The sequence below is a fragment of the Haliotis rufescens genome, unplaced genomic scaffold, assembly GCF_023055435.1.
Source record: "Haliotis rufescens isolate VD_foot unplaced genomic scaffold, xgHalRufe1.0.p SCAF_12, whole genome shotgun sequence".
Lineage (NCBI taxonomy): Eukaryota > Metazoa > Mollusca > Gastropoda > Lepetellida > Haliotidae > Haliotis > Haliotis rufescens.
This window is the reverse complement of record NW_025963802.1, coordinates 36,284,764-36,301,216: the sequence shown is the minus strand read 5'-3', so window position 1 is coordinate 36,301,216 and position 16,453 is coordinate 36,284,764. Positions and strand designations below refer to the sequence as shown.

The window sequence follows — 16,453 nt, the reverse complement described above, 5'->3', positions numbered from 1 at the left end:
GTGATCTGATGAAGATAGAACTTGTTCCCCATGTGTGTGATTCTCTGTATGATGGGATGTGATCTGATCAACATAGAGCTTGTTACCCATGTGTGTGTCTCTGTTTGATGGGTGTGATCTGATCAAGATAGAGCTTGTTCCCCAGGTGTGTGATTCTCTGTATGATGGTGTGTGATCTGATGAAGATAGAACTTGTTCCCCATGTGTGTGATTCTCTGTATGATGGGATGTGATCTGATAAAGATAGAGCTTGTTCCCCAGGTGTGTGATTCTCTGTATGATGGGATGTGATCTGATCAAAATAGAGCTTGTTCCCCATGTGTGTGATTCTCTGTATGATGGTGTGTGATCTGATGAAGATAGAACTTGTTCCCCATGTGTGTGATTCTCTGTATGATGGGATGTGATCTGATCAAGATAGAGCTTGTTACCCATGTGTGTGTCTCTGTTTGATGGGTGTGATCTGATCAAGATAGAGCTTGTTCCCCAGGTGTGTGATTCTCTGTATGATGGTGTGTGATCTGATCAAGATAGAACTTGTTCCCCAGGTGTGTGATTCTCTGTATGATGGGATGTGATCTGATGAAGATAGAACTTGTTACCCATGTGTGTGTCTCTGTTTGATGGGTGTGATCTGATGAAGATAGAGCTTGTTCCCCATGTGTGTGATTCTCTGTATGATGGGATGTGATCTGATCAAGATAGAGCTTGTTCCCCATGTGTGTGATTCTCTGTATGATGGGATGTGATCTGATGAAGATAGAGCTTGTTCCCCAGGTGTGTGATTCTCCGTATGATTGTGTGTGATCTGATCAAGATAGAGCTTGTTCCCCAGGTATGTGATTCTCTGTATGATGGGATGTGATCTGATCAAAATAGAGCTTGTTCCCCATGTGTGTGAGGCTATGTATGATGGGATGTGATCTGATCAACATAGAGCTTGTTACCCATGTGTGTGTCTCTGTTTGATGGTGTGTGATCTGATCAAGATAGAGCTTTTTCCCCAGGTGTGTGATTCTCTGTATGATGGTGTGTGATCTGATGAAGATAGAACTTGTTCCCCATGTGTGTGATTCTCTGTATGATGGGATGTGATCTGATCAACATAGAGCTTGTTACCCATGTGTGTGTCTCTGTTTGATGGGTGTGATCTGATCAAGATAGAGCTTGTTACCCATGTGTGTGAGCCTCTGTATGATTGTGTGTGATCTGATCAACATAGAGCTTGTTCCCCATGTGTGTGTCTCTGTTTGATGGGATGTGATCTAGTCAAGATAGAACTTGTTCCCCAGGTGTGTGAGCCTCTGTATGATCGGGTGTGATCTGATCAACATAGAGCTTGTTACCCATGTGTGTGAGCCTCTGTATGATCGGGTGTGATCTGATCAACATAGAGCTTGTTCCCCAGGTGTGTGAGCCTCTGTATGATCGGGTGTGATCTGATCAACATAGAGCTTGTTACCCATGTGTGTGAGCCTCTGTATGATGGTGTGTGATCTGATGAAGATAGAACTTGTTCCCCATGTGTGTGATTCTCTGTATGATGGGATGTGATCTGATCAACATAGAGCTTGTTACCCATGTGTGTGTCTCTGTTTGATGGGTGTGATCTGATCAAGATAGAGCTTGTTCCCCATGTTTGTGATTCTCTGTATGATGGTGTGTGATCTGATGAAGATAGAACTTGTTCCCCATGTGTGTGATTCTCTGTATGATGGGATGTGATCTGATCAACATAGAGCTTGTTACCCATGTGTGTGTCTCTGTTTGATGGGTGTGATCTGATCAAGATAGAGCTTGTTCCCCAGGTGTGTGATTCTCTGTATGATGGTGTGTGATCTGATGAAGATAGAACTTGTTCCCCATGTGTGTGATTCTCTGTATGATGGGATGTGATCTGATGAAGATAGAGCTTGTTCCCCAGGTGTGTGATTCTCTGTATGATGGGATGTGATCTGATCAAGATAGAGCTTGTTCCCCATGTGTGTGATTCTCTGTATTATGGTGTGTGATCTGATGAAGATAGAACTTGTTCCCCATGTGTGTGATTCTCTGTATGATGGGATGTGATCTGATCAAGATTGAACTTGTTCCCCAGGTGTGTGAGGCTCTGTATGATGGGGTGTGATCTGATGAAGATAGAACTTGTTCCTCATGTGTGTGATTCTCTGTATGATGGGATGTGATCTGATGAAGATAGAACTTGTTCCGCAGGTGTGTGATTCTCTGTATGATGGGATGTGATCTGATCAACATAGAGCTTGTTCCCCAGGTGTGTGATTCTCTGTATGATGGGATGTGATCTGATGAAGATAGAACTTGTTCCCCAGGTGTGTGATTCTCTGTATGATGGGATGTGATCTGATCAACATAGAGCTTGTTCCCCATGTGTGTGATTCTCTGTATGATGGTGTGTGATCTGATCAAGATAGAGCTTGTTCCCCATGTGTGTGATTCTCTGTATGATGGTGTGTGATCTGATCAACATAGAGCTTGTTACCCATGTGTGTGTCTCTGTTTGATGGGTGTGATCTGATCAAGATAGAGCTTGTTCCCCATGTGTGTGATTCTCTGTATGATTGTGTGTGATCTGATGAAGATAGAGCTTGTTCCCCATGTGTGTGTCTCTGTTTGATGGGATGTGATCTAGTCAAGATAGAACTTGTTCCCCAGGTGTGTGAGCCTCTGTATGATCGGGTGTGATCTGATCAACATAGAGCTTGTTACCCATGTGTGTGAGCCTCTGTATGATTGTGTGTGATCTGATCAACATAGAGCTTGTTCCCCATGTGTGTGTCTCTGTTTGATGGGATGTGATCTAGTCAAGATAGAACTTGTTCCCCAGGTGTGTGAGCCTCTGTATGATCGGGTGTGATCTGATCAACATAGAGCTTGTTCCCCAGGTGTGTGAGCCTCTGTATGATGGTGTGTGATCTGATCAACATAGAGCTTGTTACCCATGTGTGTGAGCCTCTGTATGATCGGGTGTGATCTGATCAACATAGAGCTTGTTCCCCATGTGTGTGATTCTCTGTATGATGGGATGTGATCTGATAAAGATAGAGCTTGTTCCCCAGGTGTGTGATTCTCTGTATGATGGGATGTGATCTGATCAAAATAGAGCTTGTTCCCCATGTGTGTGATTCTCTGTATGATGGTGTGTGATCTGATGAAGATAGAACTTGTTCCCCATGTGTGTGATTCTCTGTATGATGGGATGTGATCTGATCAAGATAGAGCTTGTTACCCATGTGTGTGTCTCTGTTTGATGGGTGTGATCTGATCAAGATAGAGCTTGTTCCCCAGGTGTGTGATTCTCTGTATGATGGTGTGTGATCTGATCAAGATAGAACTTGTTCCCCAGGTGTGTGATTCTCTGTATGATGGGATGTGATCTGATGAAGATAGAACTTGTTACCCATGTGTGTGTCTCTGTTTGATGGGTGTGATCTGATGAAGATAGAGCTTGTTCCCCATGTGTGTGATTCTCTGTATGATGGGATGTGATCTGATCAAGATAGAGCTTGTTCCCCATGTGTGTGATTCTCTGTATGATGGGATGTGATCTGATGAAGATAGAGCTTGTTCCCCAGGTGTGTGATTCTCCGTATGATTGTGTGTGATCTGATCAAGATAGAGCTTGTTCCCCAGGTATGTGATTCTCTGTATGATGGGATGTGATCTGATCAAAATAGAGCTTGTTCCCCATGTGTGTGAGGCTATGTATGATGGGATGTGATCTGATCAACATAGAGCTTGTTACCCATGTGTGTGTCTCTGTTTGATGGTGTGTGATCTGATCAAGATAGAGCTTTTTCCCCAGGTGTGTGATTCTCTGTATGATGGTGTGTGATCTGATGAAGATAGAACTTGTTCCCCATGTGTGTGATTCTCTGTATGATGGGATGTGATCTGATCAACATAGAGCTTGTTACCCATGTGTGTGTCTCTGTTTGATGGGTGTGATCTGATCAAGATAGAGCTTGTTACCCATGTGTGTGAGCCTCTGTATGATTGTGTGTGATCTGATCAACATAGAGCTTGTTCCCCATGTGTGTGTCTCTGTTTGATGGGATGTGATCTAGTCAAGATAGAACTTGTTCCCCAGGTGTGTGAGCCTCTGTATGATCGGGTGTGATCTGATCAACATAGAGCTTGTTACCCATGTGTGTGAGCCTCTGTATGATCGGGTGTGATCTGATCAACATAGAGCTTGTTCCCCAGGTGTGTGAGCCTCTGTATGATCGGGTGTGATCTGATCAACATAGAGCTTGTTACCCATGTGTGTGAGCCTCTGTATGATGGTGTGTGATCTGATGAAGATAGAACTTGTTCCCCATGTGTGTGATTCTCTGTATGATGGGATGTGATCTGATCAACATAGAGCTTGTTACCCATGTGTGTGTCTCTGTTTGATGGGTGTGATCTGATCAAGATAGAGCTTGTTCCCCATGTTTGTGATTCTCTGTATGATGGTGTGTGATCTGATGAAGATAGAACTTGTTCCCCATGTGTGTGATTCTCTGTATGATGGGATGTGATCTGATCAACATAGAGCTTGTTACCCATGTGTGTGTCTCTGTTTGATGGGTGTGATCTGATCAAGATAGAGCTTGTTCCCCAGGTGTGTGATTCTCTGTATGATGGTGTGTGATCTGATGAAGATAGAACTTGTTCCCCATGTGTGTGATTCTCTGTATGATGGGATGTGATCTGATGAAGATAGAGCTTGTTCCCCAGGTGTGTGATTCTCTGTATGATGGGATGTGATCTGATCAAGATAGAGCTTGTTCCCCATGTGTGTGATTCTCTGTATTATGGTGTGTGATCTGATGAAGATAGAACTTGTTCCCCATGTGTGTGATTCTCTGTATGATGGGATGTGATCTGATCAAGATTGAACTTGTTCCCCAGGTGTGTGAGGCTCTGTATGATGGGGTGTGATCTGATGAAGATAGAACTTGTTCCTCATGTGTGTGATTCTCTGTATGATGGGATGTGATCTGATGAAGATAGAACTTGTTCCGCAGGTGTGTGATTCTCTGTATGATGGGATGTGATCTGATCAACATAGAGCTTGTTCCCCAGGTGTGTGATTCTCTGTATGATGGGATGTGATCTGATGAAGATAGAACTTGTTCCCCAGGTGTGTGATTCTCTGTATGATGGGATGTGATCTGATCAACATAGAGCTTGTTCCCCATGTGTGTGATTCTCTGTATGATGGTGTGTGATCTGATCAAGATAGAGCTTGTTCCCCATGTGTGTGATTCTCTGTATGATGGTGTGTGATCTGATCAACATAGAGCTTGTTACCCATGTGTGTGTCTCTGTTTGATGGGTGTGATCTGATCAAGATAGAGCTTGTTCCCCATGTGTGTGATTCTCTGTATGATTGTGTGTGATCTGATGAAGATAGAGCTTGTTCCCCATGTGTGTGTCTCTGTTTGATGGGATGTGATCTAGTCAAGATAGAACTTGTTCCCCAGGTGTGTGAGCCTCTGTATGATCGGGTGTGATCTGATCAACATAGAGCTTGTTACCCATGTGTGTGAGCCTCTGTATGATTGTGTGTGATCTGATCAACATAGAGCTTGTTCCCCATGTGTGTGTCTCTGTTTGATGGGATGTGATCTAGTCAAGATAGAACTTGTTCCCCAGGTGTGTGAGCCTCTGTATGATCGGGTGTGATCTGATCAACATAGAGCTTGTTCCCCAGGTGTGTGAGCCTCTGTATGATGGTGTGTGATCTGATCAACATAGAGCTTGTTACCCATGTGTGTGAGCCTCTGTATGATCGGGTGTGATCTGATCAACATAGAGCTTGTTCCCCAGGTGTGTGAGCCTCTGTATGATCGGGTGTGATCTGATCAACATAGAGCTTGTTACCCATGTGTGTGAGCCTCTGTATGATCGGGTGTGATCTGATCAACATAGAGCTTGTTCCCCAGGTGTGTGAGCCTCTGTATGATCGGGTGTGATCTGATCAACATAGAGCTTGTTCCCCAGGTGTGTGAGCCTCTGTATGATCGGGTGTGATCTGATCAACATAGAGCTTGTTACCCAGGTGTGTGAGCCTCTGTATGATCGGGTGTGATCTGATCAACATAGAGCTTGTTCCCCAGGTGTGTGAGCCTCTGTATGATCGGTAGTGATCTGATCAAGATAGAACGTGTTCACTGTGTGTGAGTGAGTGAGTGAGAGAGAGGGTGAGAGAGAGAGAGTCTTTGTATGATGGGATGTGATCTGATCAAGATAGAGCTTGTTCCTCAGGTGTGTGATTCTCTGTGTGATGGGATGTGATCTGATGAAGATAGAGCTTGTTCCCCAGGTGTGTGATTCTCTGTATGATGGGTGTGATCTGATCAAGATAGAGCTTGTTCCCCAGGTGTGTGATTCTCTGTATGATGGGATGTGATCTGATCAAAATAGAGCTTGTTCCCCAGGTGTGTGAGGCTCTGTATGATGGGATGTGATCTGATCAACATAGAGCTTGTTACCCATGTGTGTGTCTCTGTTTGATGGTGTGTGATCTGATCAAGATAGAGCTTTTTCCCCAGGTGTGTGATTCTCTGTATGATGGTGTGTGATCTGATGAAGATAGAACTTGTTCCCCATGTGTGTGATTCTCTGTATGATGGGATGTGATCTGATCAACATAGAGCTTGTTACCCATGTGTGTGTCTCTGTTTGATGGGTGTGATCTGATCAAGATAGAGCTTGTTCCCCATGTGTGTGATTCTCTGTATGATGGTGTGTGATCTGATGAAGATAGAACTTGTTCCCCATGTGTGTGATTCTCTGTATGATGGGATGTGATCTGATCAACATAGAGCTTGTTACCCATGTGTGTGTCTCTGTTTGATGGGTGTGATCTGATCAAGATAGAGCTTGTTCCCCATGTGTGTTATTCTCTGTATGATGGTGTGTGATCTGATGAAGATAGAACTTGTTCCCCATGTGTGTGATTCTCTGTATGATGGGATGTGATCTGATGAAGATGGAACTTGTTCCCCAGGTGTGTGAGGCTCTGTATGATTGGGTGTGATCTGATGAAGATAGAACTTGTTCCTCATGTGTGTGATTCTCTGTATGATGGGATGTGATCTGATGAAGATAGAACTTGTTCCCCAGGTGTGTGATTCTCTGTATGATGGTGTGTGATCTGATCAACATAGAGCTTGTTCCCCATGTGTGTGATTCTCTGTATGATGGGATGTGATCTGATAAAGATAGAACTTGTTCCCCAGGTGTGTGATTCTCTGTATGATGGGATGTGATCTGATCAACATAGAGCTTGTTCCCCATGTATGTGATTCTCTGTATGATGGTGTCTGATCTGATCAAGATAGAGCTTGTTTCCCAGGTGTGTGATTCTCTGTATGATGGTGTGTGATCTGATCAACATAGAGCTTGTTACCCATGTGTGTGTCTCTGTTTGATGGGTGTGATCTGATCAAGATAGAGCTTGTTCCCCAGGTGTGTGATTCTCTGTATGATGGTGTGTGATCTGATGAAGATAGAACTTGTTCCCCATGTGTGTGTCTTTGTTTGATGGGATGTGATCTAGTCAAGATAGAACTTGTTCCCCAGGTGTGTGAGCCTCTGTATGATCGGGTGTGATCTGATCAACATAGAGCTTGTTACCCATGTGTGTGAGCCTCTGTATGATCGTGTGTGATCTGATCAACATAGAGCTTGTTCCCCATGTGTGTGTCTCTGTTTGATGGGATGTGATCTAGTCAAGATAGAACTTGTTCCCCAGGTGTGTGAGCCTCTGTATGATCGGGTGTGATCTGATCAACATAGAGCTTGTTACCCATGTGTGTGAGCCTCTGTATGATCGGGTGTGATCTGATCAACATAGAGCTTGTTCCCCAGGTGTGTGAGCCTCTGTATGATCGGGTGTGATCTGATCAACATAGAGCTTGTTCCCCATGTGTGTGAGCCTCTGTATGATCGGGTGTGATCTGATCAACATAGAGCTTGTTCCCCAGGTGTGTGAGCCTCTGTATGATCGGTAGTGATCTGATCAAGATAGAACGTGTTCACTGTGTGTGAGTGAGGGTGAGAGAGAGAGAGTCTTTGTATGATGGGATGTGATCTGATCAAGATAGAGCTTGTTCCCCAGGTGTGTGTGTGGTGTGATCTGATCAAGATAGAGCTTGTTCCCTATTTGTGTGAGTCTCTGTATAATGGGGTGAGATCTTGTCAACATAGAACTTGTTCCCAGTGTGTGTGGTGGGGTGTGATCTGATCAAGATAGAACTTGTATGGGTCTCTGTGTGATAGGGTGTGATGGGGTGTGATCTGGTCAAGAAAGAACATGTACCCTATTTGTGTGAGCCTGTGTGATTGGTTATTAAAATGGACACTGTCCATCCGTCAGTCCACTGTAGGTGCATGCAAAATGTCGGTTCTGTAGCAGATCTTTTAAAAAATATTTCTTCACCTAACTTGGTACATGGTTAGGTCTAGAGGTGAACTGGTGCATTTTGATAGTTTGGGTTTCTTTTCAAATTTATTTTTCAAATTTCCATAGCAACAACTTTAGACTGAAAATAGCTGTGGTGCTTGTACCTGGAGCATGTCTCAAAAACCTTACAGTATTTCTTCACTAAACTAAACCATGGATAGGTTTAGTGGTTCCTTTTGATGGTTTGGGATTTTTTAAACACGTTTTTGTATGATGGTCAAACTTGAACTTGTTTCCCCTGTATTTCCCAGGTATGATTGGGTATGGTCTGGCCAAGGCTGCTATCCATCAGCTGGTGAAGAGTCTAGCTGCTGACAACAGTGGGATGCCTGCAAACAGCCTCTCGGCTGCCATACTGCCGTAGGTTGAAAGTAACAGTAACAGTTTTAATCCAGTAGTCCTTGTAATGATAACATGTAGCAAAACACTTAAAAATGGCAAATTTCTTCCAGGCCTTATGATACCTTAACTAATGGTCAGTTTGGCAAGGACTATGGGACTAGTGACAATTTCTATCGCTGCACGTACAATTGGCTTCTCTCCATACATGAGGCCCAGTGTAGGATATCACACTATTGCTGTTATATATGCTGAGTGTGTAGAGGCCTTCAGTGAGTATTTTATAACCTCTGACCCGTGAAGATCCAGGGTAGAATAGGTCTTCAGCAACCCATACTTGCCGTAAAAGGCGACCATGCTTGTCATAAGAGGCAACTAACGAGATAGGCTGGTCAGGCTCGCTGACTTTGTTGATGCATGTCATCGATCCCAATTGCGTGGATCGATGTGCATGCCGTCAATCACTGGATTGTCTGGTCCAGACTCGATTATTTACAGACCGCTGTCATATAGCTGGAATATTGCTGAGTGTGGCGTTAAACAACAAACAAACACACACTAATTACATGTCAACACAATATCGATCCTTGTACACATTCAGTACCTCTAAGGTTTAGTTACCCTACTATATCAATATTCCTTGTGTTATATGTAATTTGTCATGCTTGATATCATTAAACTATGTGCACATGTTTCAACATTGATACATTTATGGGCCAAGGTGCAGCAGCTAGGTTTCATATCAATATGCATCTGGTGCAAGTTAAATCAAGCCCTTAATTTGATCCATTATATATATATATATGTCATTTCTAGTGTTCCTGTCATGATATTGCTGGAACATTGTTAAAAAACCATTCTCTTCACCCTGGAGCATGGGGGTAGCCCATTGGTTAAAGTGTCAGGTCGTTAAGCTGGAGACGCCTTGGTTTGATTTCACACCTAGGTTCAGTGTTTGCACTTTGCTGTTGTATTGCTTAAAGCGACATGGAACCCAAGTCATTGACTCTGGATCTGTTCTTAATTTCCTTCATGAAGCAATACCCCTTGCTTGTCATAAGAGACTACTACAATGGGTGATTGTGTCTGAACCCATCAGTCTCACAGTGAGACACTTGACACATATATTCACATCAGTTTATAGTCTGTATCTGCCAGGGCGGTCGGGTAGCCTAGTGGTTAAAGCGTTCGCTCGTGACGCCGAAAACCGGGGTTCGATTCCCGACGTGGGTACAATGTGTGAAGCCCTTTTCTGGTGTCCCCCGCCGTGATATCACTCACTCACTCACTCACTCACTCACTCACTCACTCACTCACTCACTCACTCACTCACTCACTCACTCACTCACTCACTCACTCACTCACTCACTGTATCTGCCACATTCAAAGATGAATTCCTCTCTGTCCTTGTTTCAGTGTGACCCTTGACACACCCATGAACAGGAAGTTTATGTCCAATGCAGACTTCAGCACCTGGACCCCGCTTGAGTTTGTTGCTGAGTAAGTTATTAATGCTGTGTTGGTAGATCAATGTAGAATTCTCCCGCAGAGGGTCAGGTATCAGTCGAGTTTTGAACCCGCATTTAAAAATGTTGCAGTAAAATGATGGCAAGGGGATAGTTCCATGTTGTGGATGTGGGACATGGTAGAGCACCCAAAGTTATCTCCCTTGGATTGCTCTGGCAATGATGTCCCGGTGATGGTTTACACTCGCGGTGTCATTCGTAGATGTATTGGTGCATTGTGAAGTTACACGATACATGATACTCCTACCCATGTGTTGATTATTTTTAGCTCACAAGGGAGGGCAGACATATTGTGTTTGGCTTAATTCCCGTTGACATTGGCTACTGTTATCCCATCCTATACCAAGCTATAACTTGAAAACCATTTAATGTTTTTCAACAAAACTTGGCAATCATCTAATCTAGTGGCTTTTTCTATTTTAAATTTTTTCAAAATATTTTATTTTTTTCTGTTTCCATGGAAATTTAGTTTCAAACGAGGATAGGTTTTGTTTCCGGGCCATAACTTTAAAAGCTTTCAACACGTATCAAAGACACCTGGCATATGTATATTGCTCATCAGCTAAACTGGTGCCTCTTGCTATTTTGAAATGTTTCTAAATTAAATTTTCTTATGTGTCCATGGAAACAATTTGCACTGTCTCAAACAACTTTTGGCTTCGTTTCTGAACCATAACTCTCAAAGTAAGATTACCTTTGCACAACATGTACAGTGACCACATGCTCAACTATTGCCTTTTCATAGTTGTCGTTGTTTTCAAATTTAATTTCTTGTCCTTCCTTCAAAACAATTTGGGGGGGCCACGGGTGGCCCAGTCGTCTAAGGCGCCGCAATTTGCTGTGCAGAGTTGCGTCCCGTGGACATGCCAGACACCTATGATTGTGGGTTCGAATCCCGGTTCGACCCGATTATGTTTCTAGGTTTGTCAGCACCATACCCGTGCTCGTGGGTTTCACCGAAGTGGGCTTTCCTCCCACATTAAGCTGACACGCTGCGATATAACTGTAATACTGTTAAAAGCGGCGTTAAACACAACTCTTTCTCTATCGAAACAATTTGGACTTAGTCTCCAAGAAGTATCCTGCCAAAACTCTACAGCTAATGAATATTTCTGCATGAAACCATTATCTTTCCAGGCTATAATTTTCTATTTTTGTGTTCAGATTTGCAGCACATTGATGGTAATGACTTGAACTAATGTATGAAAAAAACACAGGGGAGATGTTATGAGTAAAAACACATTCTAGCTGATGCTAACTCCTGGGGCTAGCATTATGTTACTGTCTGTTATGGAACAAATGCAACAGCCTCCTGTGAACTGAGCCACATGGAAAAAATCACAGAAATTAAATTATTGAAACTCGAGAATCACGATGTGTTAGAAGTATCGTGGCACCTCTACTTGACACTGATTGGACATCAGGTGTAGCTTGTCTCAGAATTTGTTTCAAATAAGATCATTCCCCTCTCCAACCTTGTCCCAGCTCTAACCTTGTCCCAGCTCTAACCTTGTCCCTGCTCTAACCTTGTCCCAGCTCTAACCTTGTCCCTGCTCTAACTGTGTCCCTGCTGTAACCTTGTCCCTGCTCTCTCCTTGTCCCTGCTCTAACCTTGTCCCAGCTCTAACCTTGTCCCTGCTCTAACCTTGTCCCTGCTCTAACCTTGTCCCAGCTCTAACCCTGTCCCAGCTCTAACCCTATCCCTGCTCTCTCCTTGTCCCAGCTCTAACCCTATCCCTGTCCTAACCCTATCCCTGCTCTCTCCTTGTCCCAGCTCCTACCCTGTCCCTGCTCTAACCCTGTCCCTGCTCTAACCTTGTCACTGTCCTAACCCTATCCCTGCTCTCTCCTTGTCCCAGCTCTTACCTTGTCCCAGCTCTAACCTTGTCCCTGCTCTAACCCTGTCCCAGCTCTAACCTTGTCCCTGCTCTAACCTTGTCCCAGCTCTAACCATGTCCCTGCTCTTACCCTGTTCCAGCTCTAACCTTGTTCCTGCTCTAACTGTGTCCCTGCTCTAACCTTGTCCTAGCTCTAACCCTATCCCTGCTCTCTCCTTGTCCCGGCTCTCACCTTGTCCCTGTTCTAACCTTGTCCCTGTCCTAACACTATCCCAGCTCTAACCCTGTCCCTGCTCTAACCTTGTCCCTGCTCTAACCCTATCCCTGCTCTAACCCTGTCCCAGCTATAACCTTGTCCCTGCTCTAACCCTGTCCCAGCTCTAACCTTGTCCCGGCTCTTACCTTGTCCCTGCTCTAACCCTGTCCCAGGTCTAACCTTGTCCCTGCTCTAACCCTATCCCTGCTGTCTCCTCGTCCCAGCTCTAACCTTGTCCCAGCTCTCTCCTTGTCCCAGCTCTAACCCTGTCCTAGCTCTCTCCTTGTTCCAGCTCTAACCCTGTCCTAGCTCTCTCCTTGTCCCAGCTCTCTCCTTGTCCCTGTTCTAACCTTGTCCCAGCTCTCTCCTTGTCCCTGCTCTAACCCTGTCCTAGCTCTCTCCTTGTTCCTGCTCTAACCCTGTCCCAGCTCTCTACTTGTCCCAGCTCTAACCCTATCCCAGCTCTCTCCTTGTCCCTGCTCTAACCTTGTCCAAGCTCTCTCCTTGTCCCTGCTCTAACCTTGAGTGAGTGAGTGAGTGAGTTGGGTTTAACGCCGCTTTTAACAGTATTCCAGTTATATCACGGCGTGTCAGCTTAATGTGGGAGGAAAGACCGAAGTGATGCAGGTCTCAGACGTTTACCACTTCGGTGAAACCCACGAGCACGGGTATGGTGCTGACAAACCTAGAAACATAATCGGGGCGAACCGGGATTCGAACCCACAATCATAGGTTTCTGGCGTGTCCAAGGGACGGCTCTAACCTTGTCCAAGCTCTCTCCTTGTCCAAGCTCTCTCCTTGTCCCTGCTCTAACCTTGTCCCTGCTCTAACCTTGTCCCAGCTCTCTCCTTGTCCCTGCTCTAACCTTGTCCCAGCTCTCTCCTTGTCCCAGCTCTCTCCTTGTCCCTGCTCTAACCCTATTCCTGCTCTAACCGTATCCCTGCTCTAACCGTCTCCCTGCTCTAACCTTGTCCCAGCTCTCTCCTTGTCCCAGCTCTAACCTTGTCCCAGCTCTCTCCTTGTCCCTGCTCTAACCCTATCCCTGCTCTCTCCTTGTCCCAGCTCTAACCCTATCCCTGCTCTCTCCTTGTCCCAGCTCTAACCTTGTCCCAGCTCTCTCCTTGTCCCAGCTCTAACCTTGTCCCTGCTCTAACCTTGTCCCAGCTCTCTCCTTGTCCCTGATCTAACCCTATCCCTGTCCTAACCCTATCCCTGCTCTCTCCTTGTCCAAGCTCTTACCCTATCCCTGTCCTAACCCTATCCCTGCTCTAACCTTGTCCCAGCTCTTACCCTGTCCCTGCTCTAACCCTGTCCCTGTCCTAACCCTATCCCAGCTCTAACCTTGTCCCTGCTCTAACTGTGTCCCTGCTATAACCTTGTCCTTGCTCTAACCTTGTCCTTGCTCTAACCTTGTCACTGTCCTAACCCTATCCCTGCTCTCTCCTTGTCCCAGCTCTAACCTTGTCCCTGCTCTAACTGTGTCCCTGCTCTAACCTTGTCCCTGCTCTAACCTTGTCCCAGCTCTCTCCTTGTCCCCGCTCTCTCCTTGTCCCTGCTGATGGTGCTGATCATACTGCTGTTCTGTTACAGACTGTTCTACAAGTGGACTGTTGGGCAAGAACGACCCACCAATGGAAGCTTGGTGCAGCTGATCACAAAGGACAGCAAGACTGACCTGGTCATAGCTTAACCCAAGCCCAGCTGGAGGCACCCTGTCAAGTCCATGTGCAGTGCAGTGCATGTGAGGCACTTGTGAAGGTCCTCGAGTTGTTATGTAGAAAAGAAGGGATGTAGACCCCTCACCATGTATGTTGTCCTCATAATGTTGTGAAGGAAGTGTTCAGGGATTAAATGTAAATCAAATGTCTAGAGTTCTTTGTCATCGGGAAAATAGAGACACGCTTTTATTTTGTATCTGTCTTTCATTGCTTAAAGTTTTTACTGAGCATTGATTTTTGTATTTTACAAAAGATATTTTGATAGTGATGTATGAATTTTATGAGGCATTTCTTTTACATACAAATCATGACATTCCAGAAGGTAATGCTCTACAATATATGATTTTCCTTTAGCTGAAAAGCAGAAATTGTCTTTTGACGAATATTTATAGAGGACTGGTGAAGATTGTGGACATTAATCAACCTATTTATATCTAGTCAGGTACAGGGTTACTGCATTGATTTTCTGGAGGCGTTTTGTTGATCTTTTCTTTGTTTCTATGCATGACATTACAATGACAGTGATGCACTGGGCAATGTGCTCAATGTGCAGTCAGTATTGTTAATATTCTTTTGGTTCATTCAGCACAGAGAATAATATCACATGTATGAGGATTTTGATCTGCATAAAATAAGGTCAAAAGACACGTTGTTAACATACATGCCAGTTAATAATCAGTGTTGAATTGTTTTTGATCTCCAAGACTCTTACAAGGGTAATTACTGTTCAGCTATTTAAACAGCCTGGTGCAAGTAAAGTCTATGTCAGTGCAATGCTATATTCTCTAGAAGGGCTAGCTGGGTTGTGGGTCAGTGAAGGCACTCAGTTGTCATGCTGAACACCCCCAAGGGGACAATGTGTGAAGCCCATCTCTCTTGTCCCAGGTGTTGCTGTGGTAATGCTAGAAGTGGCGTAACACCCAACTCAGTCACTCACTCATCCTTAACTGTCTTTACCGATTTGTGTGTATACCCTACTTGCTGTATACCACAGGATCTTCTAGTCATGGAGTCCTTGAAGACAGGACTATGTTTGATTTTGATATTGTCATTAGCTACAGGTATGCCATGTACGATAGTGTCAATAGCTACAGGTATGCCATGTTCGATATTGTCAATAGCTACAGATATGCTATGTACGATATTGTCAATAGCTACCGGTACGCCATGTACGATAGTGTCAATAGCTACAGGTATGCCATGTTTCGATATTGTCAATAGCTACAGGTATGCCATGTTTCGATATTGTCAATAGCTACAGGTATGCCATGTTCGATATTGTCAATAGCTACAGGTATGCCATGTTCGATATTGTCAATAGCTACAGGTATGCCATGTTTCGATATTGTCAATAGCTACAGGTATGCCATGTTTCGATATTGTCAATAGCTACAGGTATGCCATGTACTTCCAGTATTGTTCTGTGGCTGGGGCACATTGTGGCTGCATAACCCCCATGTGTTCATTCAATGGCAGCTTCACTCAAATTTTATTTTGTTATCTGTCTACCTTACTTGTTGTTAGAAGGTGCTTTTGGTTTTTTTTATTATGAACTGCTTTGTTACTGCATTTAATGAAATAATCATATCGACTGCTTTGCAAGGGATACTGGTGGAAATTTGTATGATTTATGACAACTGTTAGGTCCAAGAAACGAAAAACTTGTGATATATTACCATCTGGCCTTTTACACTGCTTGTCACAATACAAGGAATATTCTGTGTGAACTATTCATTTGTAGCTTTTGATTAAGGACTTTGTTACCAAAGAATGTTGATGTCTCTTATATTAGGACCTTTTTATTGTGTTAAGCTGTAATGCAAATTGGTATTGTCAACTATTGTGATAGTATTACAGGTTCTTAGAAATACGTAGTAGTTTTTGGTCTGTTACCCGAGTTAGAAATGCTCAAAAATCTAAGGACCCATCCAAGGTATATCACCACTTATTTATTGGACAATTTAATCAGATATCGGAACATATATATGTTATTACACGGCACATGTGCATACACTGTCACACGTTGCCATGTGATCATTGATCTGCTCATCCAGACATTTGTAGCTGAAGAATTGACAATGCTAGTGTTATTTTTTTGGAAGGTTTAAATTATAAGGGTTTGATTGGAAGATAATTAACTTGCATAATACACTATAACAGTATCACAATAGCATATCACTTTGTTAACCGTTCTTCCAGGGGACAGACAGTGCGAGACACCCAGCGAGCACATTGTGGCTTGTTCTACAAGTGTGCGATCTTTGTGATCCACAGCAATAAATTATCTGTATATCATGCCA

At 44.0% G+C, this 16,453-nt stretch overlaps 1 protein-coding gene across 3 annotated transcripts in view; it reads left to right on the top strand.

Moving 5' to 3' along the window:
* LOC124136587 (dihydropteridine reductase-like) overlaps nt 1-16,453 on the top strand; it is a 25,664-nt gene extending 9,211 nt beyond the window's left edge. Inside the window, exons 4-7 of one of the 3 annotated variants that reach the window (XR_007220157.1) lie at nt 8,728-8,836; nt 10,232-10,315; nt 14,026-15,414; nt 15,549-16,453. Coding sequence is in view for 1 of the 3 variants with exons in the window: in XM_046502552.2 (XP_046358508.2) it covers nt 8,728-8,836; nt 10,232-10,315; nt 14,026-14,125 (293 nt within the window). In the remaining 2 variants the exon portion in view is untranslated. Of the gene's footprint in view, nt 1-8,727; nt 8,837-10,231; nt 10,316-14,025 lie in introns of all 3 variants that reach the window. The other 2 variants (XR_007220156.1, XM_046502552.2) reach the window with 2 other exon arrangements.